The following is an 18,864-nucleotide window of genomic DNA, read 5'->3' as shown; positions in this document are numbered from 1 at the left end:
GTCCTACAGGGCCTGCGACTGTGTTGCTCTTGCACAATTTACTCTACTTCAATGTAATATTTTGTACAATTTCATACTTTACATTTAGATCTGATGAGCAGTGCCCTGAAAATAGAATAGTTCCCAATATTGATCTTTTTTTTTATTAACACCCACTTGCTTTAATTGCACTGGATACAGACACACTGTACTCTGAAAACAGTATTTAGACGGCCATCGCGCATTCAGAGTAGCTACAGTACAGTAACTGTTTTTACATATTGGTCTTTTAAAATGATTAGGGTGTTCACGCCCTTGCGACTTATCTCCTGTAATTTGCTCTGCATGTTGACCTTGTGGTTGCCACTTTGGCTGTAACACCAAGGTTTGTGAATGCTATCTGTTTATAGCAGCAGTGTGCAGTACTTGAGGCTGATTAGCAGTGTGGCAGTAATGGAGAATGCTAGTACATTTTGAAGAAAACAAACAGTTACTGTAGGCTTCTAGGAGGCGAGCTCCAGCTGTGTGTAATGGAATGTTGTGGAACAGGCTGGCTCAGTTCACATTTGTACATTTTAATAAGCTTGAATTATTAACACGGCATGAATAGCACACCTTTTTTGTGTTTGTTTACAGCATTTGTGTTTTTAATGTCATAAAATAATTTGAAACAGATTTAACCACTTCAACTCCAGATGTAAAAATGAAATCCCTTCCCAGGTACCAGATTTTGAAAATAATAATAATGTTTATAAACCTGTAGTTGCTATAAAATGTTAACAGATGATGAATAAAACACAAATAAATTACCTAAACTGTGTTTTTCATTAAAGCTTTCTGCTCCTGTGTAATACATACCCATGTTCACCTCTTCAGAAAGCACCTGTAGAACTCCTCTGTTTTTCCCCTGGGACACTTATCACCCTTCCTTGAATGCGCTTTACTTGCTCTTATCTGCCCCCTATTTTACTGCATTTAATCCTGTACTTCAGAGTATTATTATTATTATTATTATTATTTATTTCTTAGCAGACGCCCTTATCCAGGGCGACTTACAATCGTAAGCAAATACATTTCAAGTGTTACAATACAAGTAATACAATAAGAGCAAGAAATACAATAACTTTTGTTCAAGCAAAGTACAAGTGTGACAAACCACAATTCAATAATACAGCAGATAATAGTGATAGTTACATCAGGATATGATTAAATAGTGATAGTTACATCAGGATGTGATTAAATACAAAGTACTACAGGTTAAACACTTGGCAGATTACAGTATTCTGAAGTACAGGATTAAATGCAGTAAAATAGGGGGCAGATAAGAGCAAAATAAAGCACATTTACATGAAGGGTGATAGTGTCCCAGGATACAAACAGAGGAGTTCTACAGGTGCTCTTTGAAGAGGTGAGTCTTGAGGAGGCGCCGGAATGTGGTCAGGGACTGGGCAGATCTGGGCACTGTAGGAAGGTCATTCCACCACTGCGGAGCAAGGGTGGAGAAGGAGCGGGCTCTGGAGGCAGGGGAGCGTAGCGGAGGTAGAGCTAGTCTTCTAGTGCAGGCGGAGAGGTCGAGTGAGGGTGTAGGGAGAGATGAGGGTCTGGAGGTACTGTAATCTGCCAAGTGTTTAATCTGTAGTATTTTCTATTTAATCATATCCTGAGTTTACTGTCACTGACACTGTTATCTGCTGCATTATTGAATTGTATTTTGTCACACTTGTACTTGCTTGAACCAAAGTCATTGTATTTATCTTGCTCTTAATTGTATTAATACTTGTACTGTGATACTTGAAATGTATTTGCTTACGATTGTAAGTCGCCCTGGATAAGGGCATCTGCTAAGAAATAAATAATAATAATAATAATAATAATAATGTTCAATATAGATATAAAAACAAGTTCTTTTTTAAATTTATTTTTTGTTTGAACAATGAAAACAAAAACGCTGCTAATAACAATAATAATCAGTAAACAGTAATTATCAGAAAAACAAAACATGAAAACGTGTGCCATTATCGACTTGCTCTGTGCCATTTATTGAAATGTTCAATACAACAGAACCCGGGGCTGCCTTTGCAACCACTGCATATTTTTCTTGTGTCCTTTCTTTTGTTTTAATTTTCGTAGCAGACCCTGCCCCTTTTTTGCGGTCTTTGCTTCCCTTGTGTTGGAGGTATAGTCACAAATGCGTGTACAGGGCTACTTTGCGCAGGCATTGTGATGGATCTGGCTGCCGCAGACGTCTGCTTCATTGCCTTGTACCCAGTACTGTGTTTTGATAGTATTTCGTCACAGCACTGCCATTTTCAATCCAAATACCTTCCTGTTTGCAGCTGGCTTACCTGTAAAGTAGCTGCATACTCTTTTGTTTGTACAGTCACAAAGGTAAGTGATTAGCTTTTAGGGAACAAAAGCCAAAAAGCACTCCAATGGAGAACGCAAACTCTCAAGTTCCACGGCGGGGTGCACATCTGTGTAAACAGGTGCAAAATCAAATGATGGAGGACTGGCATCATGGTAGGGATCAGTAATAAACACCCAGTCCCTTGCTGTTCTTGGATCCACATCCTCTTCATCATCATCGCTGAGTGAAAAGTCAGCATCACTGTCTCTGGTATCGAAATCCTCCGAACCAACTTCGAAATCTTCATCACTCCCTTTGTCGCTCTTCACATACGTTGCCATGTTTAGCTTTCGCTAAAAACTATATTATGATTATTATTTATTTCTTAGCAGACGCCCTTATCCAGGGCTAATTACAATTGTTACAAAGTATCACATTATTTTTACATACAATTACATTATTTTTACACATTTATTTTTACACATTATTTTTACATACAATTACCCATTTATACGGTTGGGTTTTTACTGGAGCAATCTAGGTAAAGTACCTTGCTCAAGGGTACAGTAGCAGTGTCACCCACCTGGGATTGAACCCACAACCCTCCGGTCAAGAGTCCAGAGCCCTAACCACTACTCCATACTTCTGCCCTATATTGCTGCTATATAAATTACAACTAAACAAGTAAAATATATTATATATATATATATATATATATATATATATATATATATATATATACACACAGTACTGTGCAAAAGTTTTAGGCAGGTGTGAAAAAATGCTGTAAAGTAAGAATGCTTTCAAAAATAGACATGTTAATAGTTTATATTTATCAATTAACAAAATGCAAAGTGAGTGAACAGAAAAAAAATCAAATCAATATTTGGTGTGACCACCCTTTGCCTTCAAAACAGCATCAATTCTTCTAGGTACACTTGCACACAGTTTTTGAAGGAAATCGGCAGGTAGGTTGGCCCAAACATCTTGGAGAACTAACCACAGTTCTGTGGATTTAGGCAGCCTCAGTTGCTTCTCTCTCTTCATGTAATCCCAGACAGACTCGATGTTGAGATCAGGGCTCTCTGGGGGCCATACCATCACTTCCAGGACTCCTTGGTCTTCTTTACGCTGAAGATAGTTCTTAATGACTTTCGCTGTATGTTTGGGGTCGTTGTCATGCTGCAGAATAAATTTGGGGCCAATCAGATGTCTCCCTGATGGTATTGCATGATGGATAAGTATCTGCCTGTACTTGTCAGCATTGAGGAGACCATTAATTCTGACCAAATCCCCAACTCCATTTGCAGAAATGCAGCCCCAAACTTGCAAGGAACCTCCACCATGCTTCACTGTTGCCTGCAGACACTCATTCGTGTACCGCTCTCCAGCCCTTCGGCGAATAAACTGCCTTCTGCTATGCCAAATATTTCAAATTTTGACTCATCAGTCCAGAGCACCTGCTGCCATTTTTCTGCACCCCAGTTCCTGTGTTTTCATGCATAGTTGAGTCGCTTGGCCTTGTTTCCACGTCGGAGGTATGGCTTTTTGGCCGCAAGTCTTCCATGAAGGCCACTTCTGACCAGACTTCTCCGGACAGTAGATTGGTGTACCAGGGTCCCACTGTTTTCTGCCAATTCTGAGCTGATGGCACTGCTGGACATCTTCCGATTGCGAAGGGAAGTAAGCATGATGTGTCTTTCATCTGCTGCAGTAAGTTTCCTTGGCCGACCACTGCGTCTACGGTCCTCAACGTTGCCTGTTTCTTTGTGCTTCTTCAAAAGAGCTTGGACAGCACATCGGAAACCCCTGTCTGCCTTGAAATTTCTGCCTGGGAGAAACCTTGCTGATGCAGTATAACTACCTTGTGTCTTGTTGCTGTGCTCAGTCTTGCCATGGTGTATGACTTTTGACAGTAAACTGTCTTCAGCAACCTCACCTTGTTAGCTGAGTTTGGCTGTTCCTCACCCAGTTTTATTCCTCCTACACAGCTGTTTCTGTTTCAGTTAATGATTGTGTTTCAACCTACATATTGAATTGATGATCATTAGCACCTGTTTGGTATAATTGTTTAATCATACACCTGACTATATGCCTACAAAATCCCTGACTTTGTGCAAGTGTACCTAGAAGAATTGATGCTGTTTTGAAGGCAAAGGGTGGTCACACCAAATACGGGTTTGATTTAGATTTTTCTTCTGTTCACTCACTTTGCATTCAGTTAATTGATAAATATAATCTATTAACATGTCTATTTTTGAAAGCATTCTTCCTTTACAGCATTTTTTCACACCTGCCTAAAACTTTTGCACAGTACTGTGTGTGTGTATATATATATATATATATATATATATATATATATATATATATATATATATATATATATATATATATATATACACACACACTTGAATGGCTTCCCGCAATATATCTTCTAAACACCCACAGGTAGATTGGAATCTCTACACAACAATTGGATACAAATATCACCTGACCCTCCCCCGACTTTCATTGCACATTCCACAGTACTAGCACTGCCTTAGGGAATGAAACCTGAAACGCTAGACTGAGAAACTGCTCATAGAATAGAATGGGAAACTTGACGTACAACATGGTACTGTAAGTGGGGTTTTCATTTGACGTACGTCATGGTGTTGAAGTGGTTAAGGAGCACCTTTTATAAATACAGCCAGTGTAGACAGCATAAAATTACTCCTCATTGTGAAAATACACACTTTCAACTGTAAAATAATCTTCTGTATTTGGAGCATGTATTTGCAAACCTTATTTTTGCTGGGTGTCAAACAAAAGAGAATTTGGAAAGCAGGGAGTACTTGAATTTACATATTTTACATGTATGTATGAGGTTCTACCATCGTTGCTATTTGTACAGTACCTCATAACATTGTGTTTGTTTGAATTATTTGCAGTATATCAAATAAAAGCACCCTTTTCCCACCATTGAACAATTAATTGTATTTTAATTTAAGAAGTGTTACTGTAATACCATTTGCCATTAAAATTATCGCCCATGATATACACTGTTACGTTTTTTAAAAACATTTAATGAACTTGATATGTCAAAAATATGTTTTAAACATAAACGCTGAGAAATATAAGCAGCACTTGTTGATGCTTCATTTCCTTTCTATACTCCCCCCATGTGCTGTGTGAAGGAAGTGTGTGCTACTGTAACAGGATCCTTTTTCTCAACCAGTTGTTAAATGTCATGAACTCTGACAAAAGGGACATCTCTGGTGGCTGTAGTATTATTACAGGAAAGCATTTTGAATATTTCAAGCTCTGTAAAAGTGTAATTTGTTTTTTTTTAATCAAAGTATACACTGCCCACAAACAACCCCTCTTCGTTTAACGCTCTGAACACCCTGAAAAGGATGACAATTTTGGATGGTCCCTCAGGCTGTAACCTCCTTGAAATAAGAGTTATTATTATCCGCAGTGGACACTGACACATTGTTTTGGGAAATTGAGTTTAGCTTCTGAATGTGAAATGTTTTCAATACACTTCTGCTGACATATGGCATTCCTTCTGTGTGATCCCACATCTGGCAAAACCTTCAATAGCTCTGTCACGCAGCACTCTTAATCTTTTGATTTTAACAGCTTAACCTTTTTGTCAGTAGTTTTTTTGAGAACTTTGTAAAGACTCTGCAGATCACCCAGCATTCATGACACCTTGCATAACATTTTGTAGTGTTCTGTAAACTTGTTAAATTAATACAATATAAAATAATTTACTACTTTGTCAATGTTGATTCCTTATACAGCAACTGTTTTTCAGCCGTTCCCCAACACACAGCACATGACATCACACTTCAGCCGTTCCTTGTAGCCACAGCAGTCGGCTTAGAAATCTCAGATACAAAAACAAGCAAAAGATCTCTACATGTATATAAATCCTTCTGGGATTAGCACCAGAGCAGTTAAATGCTGCGTGACCTTTTGCACTTGCTGCCACACAGCAAAATGTGAAATACCGAATATGCAGGTTGAAATGTGTTCTATTTTTTTTTTTTGCCTTTTTTTAAATTCTTCAGCTTTTACAATGAAGACAGAAATTTACTACGCATTAAAGAAAGGGAGCGTCGGAATCAAGAAGTTCACCAGGAGAAGGAGCCTTTCCTGGAATGCGCCCCTCTCTTCGGAGAGCCATATAAGGTATAGTACTACCTTAAAACCTGCTTTACTTCTTTTTTTTAGATTTTCAATTTCCAGGGTTTACTCAGCTGGAGCTGTGTCTGTGTGGTTGAATCATTTCAGAATTTCAGCTTTTAGGAGTCTTTTCAGAAGTTTTTTCAGTGTGTTATGACCACAAAGATGAGTGCTCCCTTTTATAGCATTGTGCTGTAGTGTATATCTCTTCTGTGTGACTTGGAACGGCAGTCTAGCAGAGCAGGTGTGATTTTACAAACCCAACTACAACCCAACCCCACAATTCCACGTTTTAAAGCTGAGTGGTACCAAAACTCAGAGATGACTCCGTGACTTGCCCCCAGGTTACACGGTGTCTAAGATGGGGATTTGAACTTGATTTGTTGTCTCCTAGCCCTTTCCTCTAGCCATTAGACTACACACTGGAAAGGACTAACTGGATAACCCTGCTTTTACAGTATTTGCTACCAAGTGCACTGAGACTTTTGTATTGTTAGATGGACATTTTAAACCAACAGTATAGTGACAGACTGTTTCCCCTTTAAATGCAAACACTAGTATTGCATTACATACTGTTGTATCAGTAATGGTGAAAAGCAGACTGTAAGCAGGCGAGGGTGGAGTCAGTTAGGGAGTGCTGGATTTTCATGCCAGTCTGCATTTATTTTTTGTACTGATAAGACTTGTTAATCCTCCAAACAGGCAGGCAGGCAGGCAGGCAGACAGACAGTCACCAACTTGCAACCACAGCCAGGAAGGATCCAACCTTCAGCCTCACATTTAAGCACAGTATAAAGCACAGGTGCGATTAGCTAAAGTTTAACCCATGCATGCATTTTTCTTTAATATTGGATGCTTTGTTTTGTTGAAATGTCATTGCAGACCAGCAAGGGAGATGAGCTGTCCAGTTGGATTCAGAGCATGCTGGGTAATTACGAGGAGGTGAAGGAGCTGATAAGCAACAGGTCCCACCAGAATCTAATCGGCATTCCCAAAAGTGCCCTCCCCCTGACCTCTCAAGGAAAAACTGACCGCCTCTCACTCCCAGACAGAACACATCCCCCATTCCATAACCCTCAGCGCTCCGGGGGCCCTCCTAGCGCCACAGCCCCAGGAAGCTGCCCTATCCAGTACCAGAAGAGGCCATCTTCCTCTGGGCACTCCAGTCAGCAGTCCAAAAGCTACAGTTTATCATCACACAGTTGGAGCCAAGGTCCAGACCTTAGCCAAGGTAACCAGGAGATGCAGAGCAACAGTAGCAGTGGTCACCAAAGAAAGAGTGACAGGTGGCCAGATCTGGAGGAGTGTGCCAAGCTCCCCATGCTACTATCTGCTCTATCCCCACCTTCCGAGCCACTGTCCCCCTTACATTCCTTTGAGCCAAGTGATTCTGAAGCTCCGGGCAGGGAGGGCCACAGGAAGTCCCCTCTTGGGAACCCGGTCACTGTGTCCATTGATGGCAACAAAAGGGATGTTCACTCTTCCGTCTCTGTTTTAAGCGAAGCAGGTCCTCTTCCCTCACAGACTTTCCTACCTGCATTGCCATCCAAGGTAAATCCAGTCATGCAACAGAAGCCTACAGCTTATGTCAGACCAATGGATGGGCAAGACCAAGCCCCAAATGAATCTCCAGAACTGAAACCTCCCCCAGAGGACTACCACGAGCAGTCTTACGGAACCTTCTCGGACATGAAAACCAATGCCAAGGTCAAGCTGTCCAAACTGAAAATTCCTTCCCAGCCCATTGAGGTTAGTAATGGGATTTGTTTATTTAAATGGCAGGGGTGAATTAAAGCAGCATGCACACATGTAATTGTACCTAATAGACAACATGAAAATATTTACCTTTACACATTGTGCAGCCTCTTTTAACTTTATTTAGCAGTTAATTTTCAAGCCCCATAAAAAGAGGAGAAGTCTTGTGTATTGTGTACCAGAAAGTAAGTCCACATAGCACATACCCTTGGGGTGCCAGTCTGCCACCTTTTATTTTCAAAATGACATCAATAGCCATACTTTTTATGGACACCTCTTCCAAATTACATTTGAGAAATGCAGCACAGACTTCCTGTGCAAACTAGTTGTACATATATAAACATATCTTCTACAGATGATAAATTAATAAACATGGGTCCTTACCCTTCTGTTTTTGTGAAGAAAAAAGCATTGCTTGATTTTCAACAACACCAGCTTATACATTTATAACTGTACTTTCAGCCCCCTTTGGTAAACTTGTGTAAAAGGTGTTGGACTACCCCAGCTGGTTTGTGGTTCTTGGGGTGGTACTGTATATTTGTTTTACCCCACTACTCAGACCAAATGTTTACTAGATATCTTGATATCCCTAAATAGATACCATGCTCTTTTTTAATAAGTGCTAGTGATTCTAATGAGATATCTTACAATACTGGTGGTACTCTTAAAAGAGGGGACATTTTTTGCCCATTAGTAGCAGACTGCTCTAGGACAAGACGGTGGAAAATGTATTGTTTTTAAAAAAGTTTTATCAGTTATCATACAAAAACTGTGGTGATAATGTAGAATATTTAAATTTAGTTGGGTCAAAATATGTGTAATTCATACTGGTGTAAAATCAGTGAGCTAACCACATCTATCTTAGGTTACAATATATAGCCTGTTCCAAACTGGAGTTGTTATTGCTTGTACAAACTGCAGTCCGTTCCCTCGGTCTGGACACTAATATGTGTGAAGTGTGTATGAGTTTGTGGTTCACACCAGCATTTGTTTTGTATTGTTTTATTGCTCCAGGTGTTTTAAATGCTCTAAACAATTAAAACCCCCTAGGCTAAAATAATTAGCCTGTTCCCTACCTTCAAAGTGCTAGTGTCTGTATAGACCCCTGGGATGTGCTGACATAGTAAAAGTACAGTAGCAAAACATGATGTGTACAGTCAGTGGTAAAGAGGCATGATCAGTTTTGAAAATATGCTGCGTTGAATCAGTGCATCTGAAAAGGGTGGTACGGTTTAATGGAGGAGGACTGAATTGTGTAAACCTAATCTTGGGGATGTTGTAGTGCATTTCTTTGTTACTGAAATACACTGCTGTAGTTGGCCGTGATGTTCTGGATTAATCCTGGATGGATAATAATGCTCTCATTGAAAAAACTAATTAAAAACACATGAATGTTTTTGAATGTTTCAGAGCCTTTCCAAGAACATTAATCAGTAACAGTCAATCATATTTACTCTGCAGCTTATCTGGAGTTACCGCAGACCTGTTTGTTTGGTGGACTCCTCAGTGCATTGACAGTGGAGCCCAGTTTGCTTCTTTCATTCACTTGTAAATTGTGATTTTTATCTCCCCAATTCCCCCTGATGGCCACAAGCCATTTTCCCATGGTACTTTTCCTGGCATCCATTTATTAGAGTTTTCTCCTTCTGAATGTGTGTCAACTAATTACATTTCCTGAGTCGTGTGTCACCTGCAGCTGTGAACCGGTCGTTGACAGTCCCTGCACATGATAACCCTGACAAGTTAAAGCTTTGGCTGCTAAATAAGCAAGCAGTTTTCACTGAAGAGCAAACTAATCCTGGGCAGATAGCTATGGGGTGACTCACTGTTCAGTTTTAAAAAACACACACACACACACACACAGGCAGACACAATTTAACTTTACTACTATACAATACTAAAGCTTTTTATTTTATTACACAATATTGACAGACTGACACATTTTCTCTTTACTATTTTAAGATTAAAACACATCATTGCTGCCTAACCTGGAGAGTTATTTTTCATAATTAATGAATTAATTGCATGGTTTATTCAGTATTGAAGATACTGTAGGGTGTGCCTCGTCTTTCTACTTTTATTAGAAACCATTGGGAACAAAGGTTGGCAAGGATGAGTAAATGGACTGACCCATGGGATGTGTCACTTTATCAACTGTGCTGTGTATAACAAAGCCTCAGATAGTTGGCTTTTAGATAGTTGGCTGTGGTAGAGTTTGAAATGGTCATGGAATTTCATAGGAACATCAGCTTCAGGTTCAGCAGGTCTCTGTAATCGAATGGTAGGAGTCTCCCAACAACATGAAATAAACCTTGAGATCCATGTCATGTTTTATCAGGAGGTTATTCTGTTGTGTTCAGTAAAGCACATGAGAAATTGTCCTGATGTACTGTACAGTGAATTTTGAATCATAATGATTTTATAAAACTATCGTAACTGCCCTCGCATCCTATTAATCTGTTAAATGTTGGCAGCCCTGACAGAGAAACAAAGGCAGTTTATCATGCTTCTGTGTAAAGACTCATACAGATGTATGTATCTGCTTCATTTGAAGTCCAATGTTTACTGGGGGCTTGAGTGTTTTGGTCTCCTTGCAAGACCAGTTCAGGCAACTTGAAGCATGTTGTTCTGCCATGAGGCACACACCCAGGTTAAACCACTCTGACTGTGTGCAATATGATAAGGTGTGTTAAAGGCAAATATTATGCTTGACTTTGTGACTGTCCTGCCTCTCCCAGCGTGGTAGGGAATGTACAGCAGGCTGGGGTTGGGAGTATGTCCTCGAAAGTACAGTCAGCACTCGCGTATCCAACCCTATAAAAGTCTGACAACAGTGACGGCTAAAAGAGTGTGACGCATATCTTGGCCCATTCCAACCCTTTTCAGGGAACACAAAAAGATACATGTCAAAAATGCATGGCTGAAAGGACTGTGTTTTTTAAAATAAGTAGGATTCCATTTAAGATGTTACCGTCATGAAAAACAGTGATGTAGCTGAGTTTTATACTAAAGCAGGGTCAGCTGTTCTCAAACTGACCATTTTAAGAACGGTGAAAGCAGAACACATAGAAGTACTTGGGACTGTAATTGGGAGGTGTACTGCTATGGGGGGGGGAAAAATAAAAACATTTATGGAATTACAATTAAAAGTACTGCAGCTTACTTGATTGCAGTAGAAAAACAGGTCTGCACTAAATTTAGCGCTCAGATTGTGGGAATGAAAAATAATGGCTTGGATGGAAATATCTAAAATATATGATAATGTGCTTGCTGTGGTGCATTTAATATCATAAATAACAGAACAAACTCACTAAAACTAAACTTTTTTTTCTGAAAATAAACTAACATGTAAGCATAAGAGCTGGCAGTGTTACATGCTGTCAGATCAGGACCACACTGACACATGGGAGCTGCAGCATGCTATTTCTCATGTTACACTGTACACAATTAGAGGTGCCGTCACCAATTCGACACAACGCTTGCAAAATATTTAAAATATAAACATGCTGACTGAATTCATTGCAGTCAGCTGCATTGATTAACCACTCGTTAGAATGTGGCAACAAACAAGTCAGTACAGACATTTACTGTTTTGGTATCACTTTAGTGTCTTAATGAGTTGTTGTATTTTAAGCAGTTTAATATGGTAGCAACCAATTGCTCCTGAAGTGGCACCCAGCAATTAAATTTGGCAACCAATTTTTTTCTGACCTGGAGCCATTGGCTCCTAAGACCAAAAACTTGGAGCTCTGATTTGTAATTTTGTTTTAAAAGGAATGTATTTTAAAGAATAGACAACAAACAAAAGCAAAACAGGCCATGAAGCTTATTTGGCCAAAAGTGCTTTACAGTGTTATTGCAAACACTTGCACAAGCAAATGAGACAATTGTGTGATATATATTTTTTTGTTTCGTGCTTCATATACTATATTGTGAAATGTATCGTATCGTGATCCGTGTCGTATCATGAAGACACTGCCGATACCCAGCCTTACCTAGGAGCTATTGGCTCTCGGGGCAAAACCGTTCATCTGGAGCTCTGTGTTGGTGTAGTTGTGCACCATTGAAAATGGTGCTCCATGGTTCTTCTCAGTTACTTAATACAGCCAGGATTTATTGGTCCTGAACTGTAAAAGGAAGTTGTTCAAAATGTAATGATGTTTTTGTTTGGTGGATGTTTTAGATATTTGTTTTGGAACCATGAATACTGTGACTAATGGAATATTTTAATGGAAGATATAAAGTTAAAGATAATGATCAGTGGTCCTGGTACAGTTAATCCTCCAGGACCACTGCTGATTTAATGACTTGTAGAAGGCTTGCTTTGATGAAGGCCAGCTTGTAAGTAACAGGCAGTATTCAGCCTGTTATTTAGAAAAAAAAACGGTTTCTTTCATGGTTGCTTTTTTCTCTAATTACAGTACGCAACAAGCATATTGTAACAATTGCTTTTGTTAGAATTCCAAGTTTCTTCCACAAACCTTACTGTCCAGCAAGGTGGCTACTGCAAAACAAAGAAATGTTCAACAACATTACCCTTTGTTGAATATTTTTACAGAAATGTGTGGATCCTATGTGTTGAACTGCATTAACTGTACATGTGCATAAAGGGTTACACCACAAAGGCACTTATTTAATAGAAGAGTGTTCATTCATCGCTGACATCGGCTGTTACAAGCAAATTAGTACACAGTACCTCATTCCAAACATCGTCCTAAAGATCAACATAGTTGCATTTTTAAAATAACTCCAATCTACAGTAAATGAGTTGCTAGTATTTATTAGTGTCCTTAAACTTAAGAAGCTGTCTGTTTATTTGATTGCTGGTTGAGTTCTATGTGTAGTATACAGTATCACTGATATAATGTGGGTAAACTTTCACTTGCGGAGGCTCGGAGCCAGTTAGTGAGTTCAGTATTTACACAAGACCTTTACACGCAAGTGGAGCTTTTCTGTAGTACCTACCAATGGAAAAAATGGTGTAACCCTTTATTGGAAGTATGTTCTGTGTTTTTAAAACAAGAAGTGACAATAAATCTGTCTGTAGAAGGACAGGACACAGACTGATTTGGGGCCAGATTTAAAGATTACATTAAGTTGCATTTGTTGTCGGGTTTGGTGATTTGCCCAATTTCTATATCTATGGCTCTCCTTAAAGACTTTTCAAAGTTGCTCACATAAATGTTTCGGGGTATATGATAACTATCACATTAATCACTTAAATTGGGATAAGCTTGGTGAACATGTCATCTCAACATACCAAAGTCTGAAGTAGATGGCTTGTGATAAGGTAGTATTCCTCCAAGCAGAAGTACTTGTGGTGCACAAGCAAGAACCTCCGATTTAAAATATCAGCCCATCAAACTCACAATGTGTTCAATTGTCACCATCTCCTGAGTCTTTTCCACAACGTCACTGTTGGTTAGCTACCACTGTCACTGATGAGCAATTAATTCTACACCATGTTGCTACCAGCTTTGTTTACAGATACATTTACTGCAATGCCATGATGAGGAATTATACCAATACAGATCTTACCAGCTGCAGCAGATTTTATTGCAGGCAGGTAGCTTGCTATCAGAATTGCATTAGTGTTTATCAAAATCTACTGCACATAACTTCAGCCTCAAACAAACTACAAAATTATATCATAAAAGTCTACCGGAAGCCATAATAGTAGTACAGTATTTCATGTTGGATTTCGAAATGTCACATTTTTCAATTTGTCAGTTTTTACGTTACGTAAATGGAAAACTACAAAGCTGTATGTCATTTTAATGTTTTAATGTAACATTATTCAGCAGGTTTCATTCGACTTTGTGAAGCAAAATTTGTTAATTCTATAGGGTGATGCAAAACCTTTGGCCATACCTGTATGTACATTTAGTACATAGCAACACAAACACAAGAATACAGTGGAATTCACCCTGCCTTTTGTAACTGAAAATGGCCAAGCAAAGGGAGAATTAAGCCAAGCCACAATTGTACTGGATTTTAGCCAAGGCACTGGGGTATACAAGCCTGCTATCCTTTTAAAATGGTGCCGTGGAATTTTTAATTTACACAGTAGAAAAAATAGAGACCAGTTGTGGTTCACATCTGAAATTCTCTCACAGCACAGTGCCCCTTAACCTCATGGGATAAATTTAAAAATAATAATTAATTAATAAATAAATAAATTAAACAAAACACATTACTAATAAATGTTGAGCTCTGCAAGACATTTATAGGCCCTGGTCCTCGATCTGAAAGTTGCTTATTAAACTACTAGCGTGTATTTCTTAAAAGCCCTCCATCTGTCTCTGATCTGGCAGGCATGCCACATGCTGTTCAATGTACAGCATGTGATATATACAGTAAACTGTCTGAACCCATTGCGCAGCTCAGTATGTACATGTCCATTCATTAGAGTGTAAAAAAAATATATATATACTTTTATTATACCATTTGATATGACCTGCTGGACACATTCTGCTTCTCAGTACCTGGTTTATTATATATATATATATATATATATATATATATATATATATTATAAATTCAGTTCCTTCATGTTCAGTTCCTTTCATTCACCCACACAGAAAACAGAAGTTCAGTACATCCAGTGCTTGCAGTACTTAAACCCTTTTAAACTACAGACCAGTCCCGCATTAGGCTTTTTACTCCCGGTCATGCGATGTCAGATACAATAGATAAGACTGCTACACGAGAGCGACTTGTTCAAAGAGCTAATGGTAGAGACTGGTGGGGTTGTAATGTAGAGCTTAGTATAAATCCTTTTTTTCAGCTGGGTAACAGAATGTCGAGTTGTAATTTTCTAATTTTTAGTACAGTAATGGCCTGACTAATTTCCTGCAAAATGTTTGTTTTATTCCGGAAATCCTATAAGGTGAGTCTAGAGTAGAAGTTGTTTTTTTATTACATAATCCTACAGATAAGAATTGTACTGCAGAGCTTGTATTGTTTTATGTACTGTACTGTAGTTGTATTGGTATTGACTTGGTTCAAACTGGGATGTGTTCCTTATGAGATGGTTGTATTACATAAATCTGCAAGTTCAAGGCACACGGTATGTAGATGCAATAAAAACAAGACAACAAAGTAAGGTCTTTTTTCATGACTGTGTCCTTTTTACACAGTTAGCTCGCTTCCTTTGCAGCACCTGATGCTGAAAGGCTGATATATTTGCTGCTTTTGTTGTTCTTTTGGTTATCCAAATGAACAGCATTACAGTACATCCTATCCTCCAATCAAATATCGTTGCAATGCTGTTTTGTACACCTGTGACTTTTTGGTTCCAGATGGTAACCCAAATACTATTCAATTGATCTAAACAGCAGCTTATCTGAATACTAGGGATGGGCACCAATATCGATGTTTTGATATGATATAAGATATCAATAATTTCTATATCGTGATATCGATATATATATCGAAATAATTAATGTACGCTCGCAGAGACATACTTTTTATCGTTAATACTGCTAAAAATACAAACGCATTATAATCACGTTTTATTTTTATCCACCAGTTGAGTTAACCAAGGGTGACTGTACGTACGTACGTACGTACATACATACATACATACATACATACATACATACATACATACATACATACGTACACACAAACAATTTCAGACAGTTATGACCATGGTTTCTTATGAAACACTCGTCAAACATAAATAATTCAATTGCATATAACACTTTAGTGCATAAACAGTTTTGTTATAAGTAAAACAAAATTGTTTATTATTGTGTATTATATGTATTAGTAGAAGCGTTAGACATAATACTTGTCAATGCAACAAGCAATAACAAAAACAGAACTGAAAGTCTGAACTTTGCTTTATACTCGTGCAATACAATGTAACTTTGTTATTAAACAAAACTGTTACTTAGTTCCCACTGACACACAACCTTTTAACAAAGTTGCTGGAATGTTTAAATTGAGTTACAATGTTGCTAGAAGGTTGTGTGTTAGCGGCTTCTCAATGACCGCGTGAAGCATGTGAAGCTAGTGGTCTCCAATACGCGCCGGGTCTGCTGGCAAATATTGTGAATAAACGCGGCAGGCATTTAATTGAAGTTTTGCGGTATGCGGCTTCTCATTCTTCAAGGATATAAACCAGCGGCCCTTATGCTGATTTCTGCTGTCACCTTGTCTTTTATTTGACACTACAAACATGTAGCAGAAAAAATAATTGGATTAGTTTGGAGAGTACTTTTATAAACTGACTGCGCTAATGTAATTATAATGACACGCAAACAGTATATGCTCGCTAACTGAAATAGTTCAATAGAGCAATGCTGAAACTAATTACACATTTAAAAAAAAAAAAGATAAGTATAATTTCTAAATAAATACATTGATTTAAACTGAATTCCCCTTCATAGTCACAGAGGTAGCTATGTTATTTGCATGCTGCATAAGCACCATTGGCCATCCGTTTTGCATTATTTTGAGAAGCGCACATGCTTCAGCGGTTCATTACTTACGCTATTACACAGTGTAACAAATTTCTTTTTTTTTTTTGGTTCCTGGGTAGTAAGTGTTATTTCCTAATTGCTTATGCCTCAAAAGTATAGAAAATGGCTACTATTCCCCACAAACTTTGCTTTTGTGACCAGGACAGTGATATTTTGAAATTTACCTATTTCCAATGAGAAAACAGGCGAATTTGTGTCTTTTCGTTCCCATAAAGTCAGAAAAAAACAACATATGAATCCAAATTAACATGTATTTATACTAAAGTAATACAAAAATGACTACAAAAGATTTAGAAGTGAGTAGTTTTTCGAGATTTACGATTATACTGTAAATCACTTTTACGAATCAGCCCCCAAATGTAGTCTCCCATCATGTTCTCGTTATACTGTCCTTGGTAGCGGCGTTCAAGTCCAGTATATCCTGGTGGAAGCGCTCGCCTTGCTCCTCCGAGTACGCTCCCATGTTCTCCTTGAATTTATCAACATGAGCATCAAGGATATGGACTTTGAGGGACATCCTACAGCCCATTGTGCCGTAGTTCTTCACCAGAGTCTCAACCAGCTCCACATAGTTTTCGGCCTTGTGATTGCCCAGGAAGCCCCGAACCACTGCGACAAAGCTGTTCCAAGCCGCTTTCTCCTTACTAGTGAGCTTCTTGGGGAATTCATTGCACTCCAGGATCATCTTTATCTGTGGTCTGACGAAGACACCGGCTTTGACCTTTGCCTTAGACAGCTTAGGGAAGAAGTCTTGAAGGTACTTGAAGGCTGCCGACTCCTTATCTAGAGCTCTGACAAATTGTTTCATAAGGCCCAATTTGATGTGCAGTGGTGGCATCAGCACCTTCCGGGGGTCCCAGCCGTACTCATCATACTTCAAGGCGTCCAGCAAGGTCTTGATGATGTTGTAATCCTCTTTGAGGTGCACCGAGTGAGCCAGGGGAAGAGACGGGTACTTGTTACCATTATGGAGCAGCACGGCTTTGAGGCTCCTGGATGAGCTGTCAATGAAGGACAGTATAACGAGAACATGATGGGAAACTACATTTGGGGGCTGATTCGTGAAAGTGATTTACAGTATAATCGTAAATCTCGAAAAACTACTCACTTCTAAATCTTTTGTAGTCATTTTTGTATTACTTTAGTATAAATACATGTTAATTTGGATTCATATGTTGTTTTTTTCTGACTTTAGGTGAACAAATTTGCCTGTTTTCTCATTGGAAATAGGTAAATTTCAAAATATCACTCCTGGTCACAAAAGCAAAGTTTGTGGGGAATAATAGCCATTTTCTATACTTTTGAGGCATAAGCAATTAGGAAATAACACTTACTACCCAGGAACAAAAATTGTGTTACATAGTGTTATTAATGTATTTTTAAAATGTGAACTTTCGGTATTATAAATGAGATGTACTTTTAAAACACAGAAACATATCTCAAAATAATGCAGAATCCGGCATGACACCGTCCTTAACCCTTTGCGGTCCATTGTCGGACCTGGTCCGACATTGCAATTATTCCTATCAGGTCCAATGTCGGACCCTGTCCGACATCATCAAAAAGATGCAAAAAACGGGTTTCTAGTCGTTTTTTCTCCGGAAAAAGCTGAGAAAACCATTCAATGGCCGAGTGGGAGCGACAGGAGCCAAGACAAGCCAAAAGAAAAAAAAGGGCGTATCTCATGAATAGTCATACTTGCCCCTGATGTTATAGTAATAAAATAATGACTTGGATCGCATTATTGAGGAGTTTGGTGATAAAACGAGTGATCAGGAGATCGATCGGTATGTATGACTATTATTATTATTATTTCTTAGCATATGTGGAAGCGATAGCGAACAAAAGGGTGGGGCGGGGCTGGAGATGCCTAGTTAGTGCTTTGTTGATATACAGAGCCTTTTAAACCCGTTTGACTGTGAAAAAAAATACTTTTAAACCGCGCGTCTAAAATTAACTGCAATGAATTGGACCTGACGCGTCTGACACAAACTTAATAAATGGACTGCAAAGGGTTAATACTCTTAGAGGTTTTGTGAGTCAGCATGATGTACAGCAGCTGATGATTCAATTGCTTCCGGATTGGCTAAAGTCTGTGCAGTGAAGTATAGAAATATTTAG

The 18,864-nt window shown here is 38.7% G+C and overlaps 1 protein-coding gene across 10 annotated transcripts in view; it reads left to right on the top strand.

Moving 5' to 3' along the window:
• LOC117409413 (AF4/FMR2 family member 1-like) overlaps positions 1-18,864 on the top strand; it is an 84,953-nt gene that overhangs the window by 44,378 nt on the left and 21,711 nt on the right. For all 10 annotated transcript variants that reach the window (XR_009321232.1, XR_009321285.1, XM_059018721.1 and 7 more), the window contains 2 exons: positions 6,385-6,505; positions 7,382-8,248. Coding sequence is in view for 8 of the 10 variants with exons in the window: in XM_059018721.1 (XP_058874704.1) it covers positions 6,385-6,505; positions 7,382-8,248 (988 nt within the window). In the remaining 2 variants the exon portion in view is untranslated. The remainder of the gene's footprint in view (positions 1-6,384; positions 6,506-7,381; positions 8,249-18,864) is intronic.

This window comes from Acipenser ruthenus, chromosome 1 (assembly GCF_902713425.1).
Source record: "Acipenser ruthenus chromosome 1, fAciRut3.2 maternal haplotype, whole genome shotgun sequence".
Classification (NCBI taxonomy): Eukaryota; Metazoa; Chordata; class Actinopteri; order Acipenseriformes; family Acipenseridae; genus Acipenser; species Acipenser ruthenus.
The sequence above is the reverse complement of the archived record's forward strand: the minus strand, read 5'-3'. Positions and strand labels throughout refer to the sequence as shown.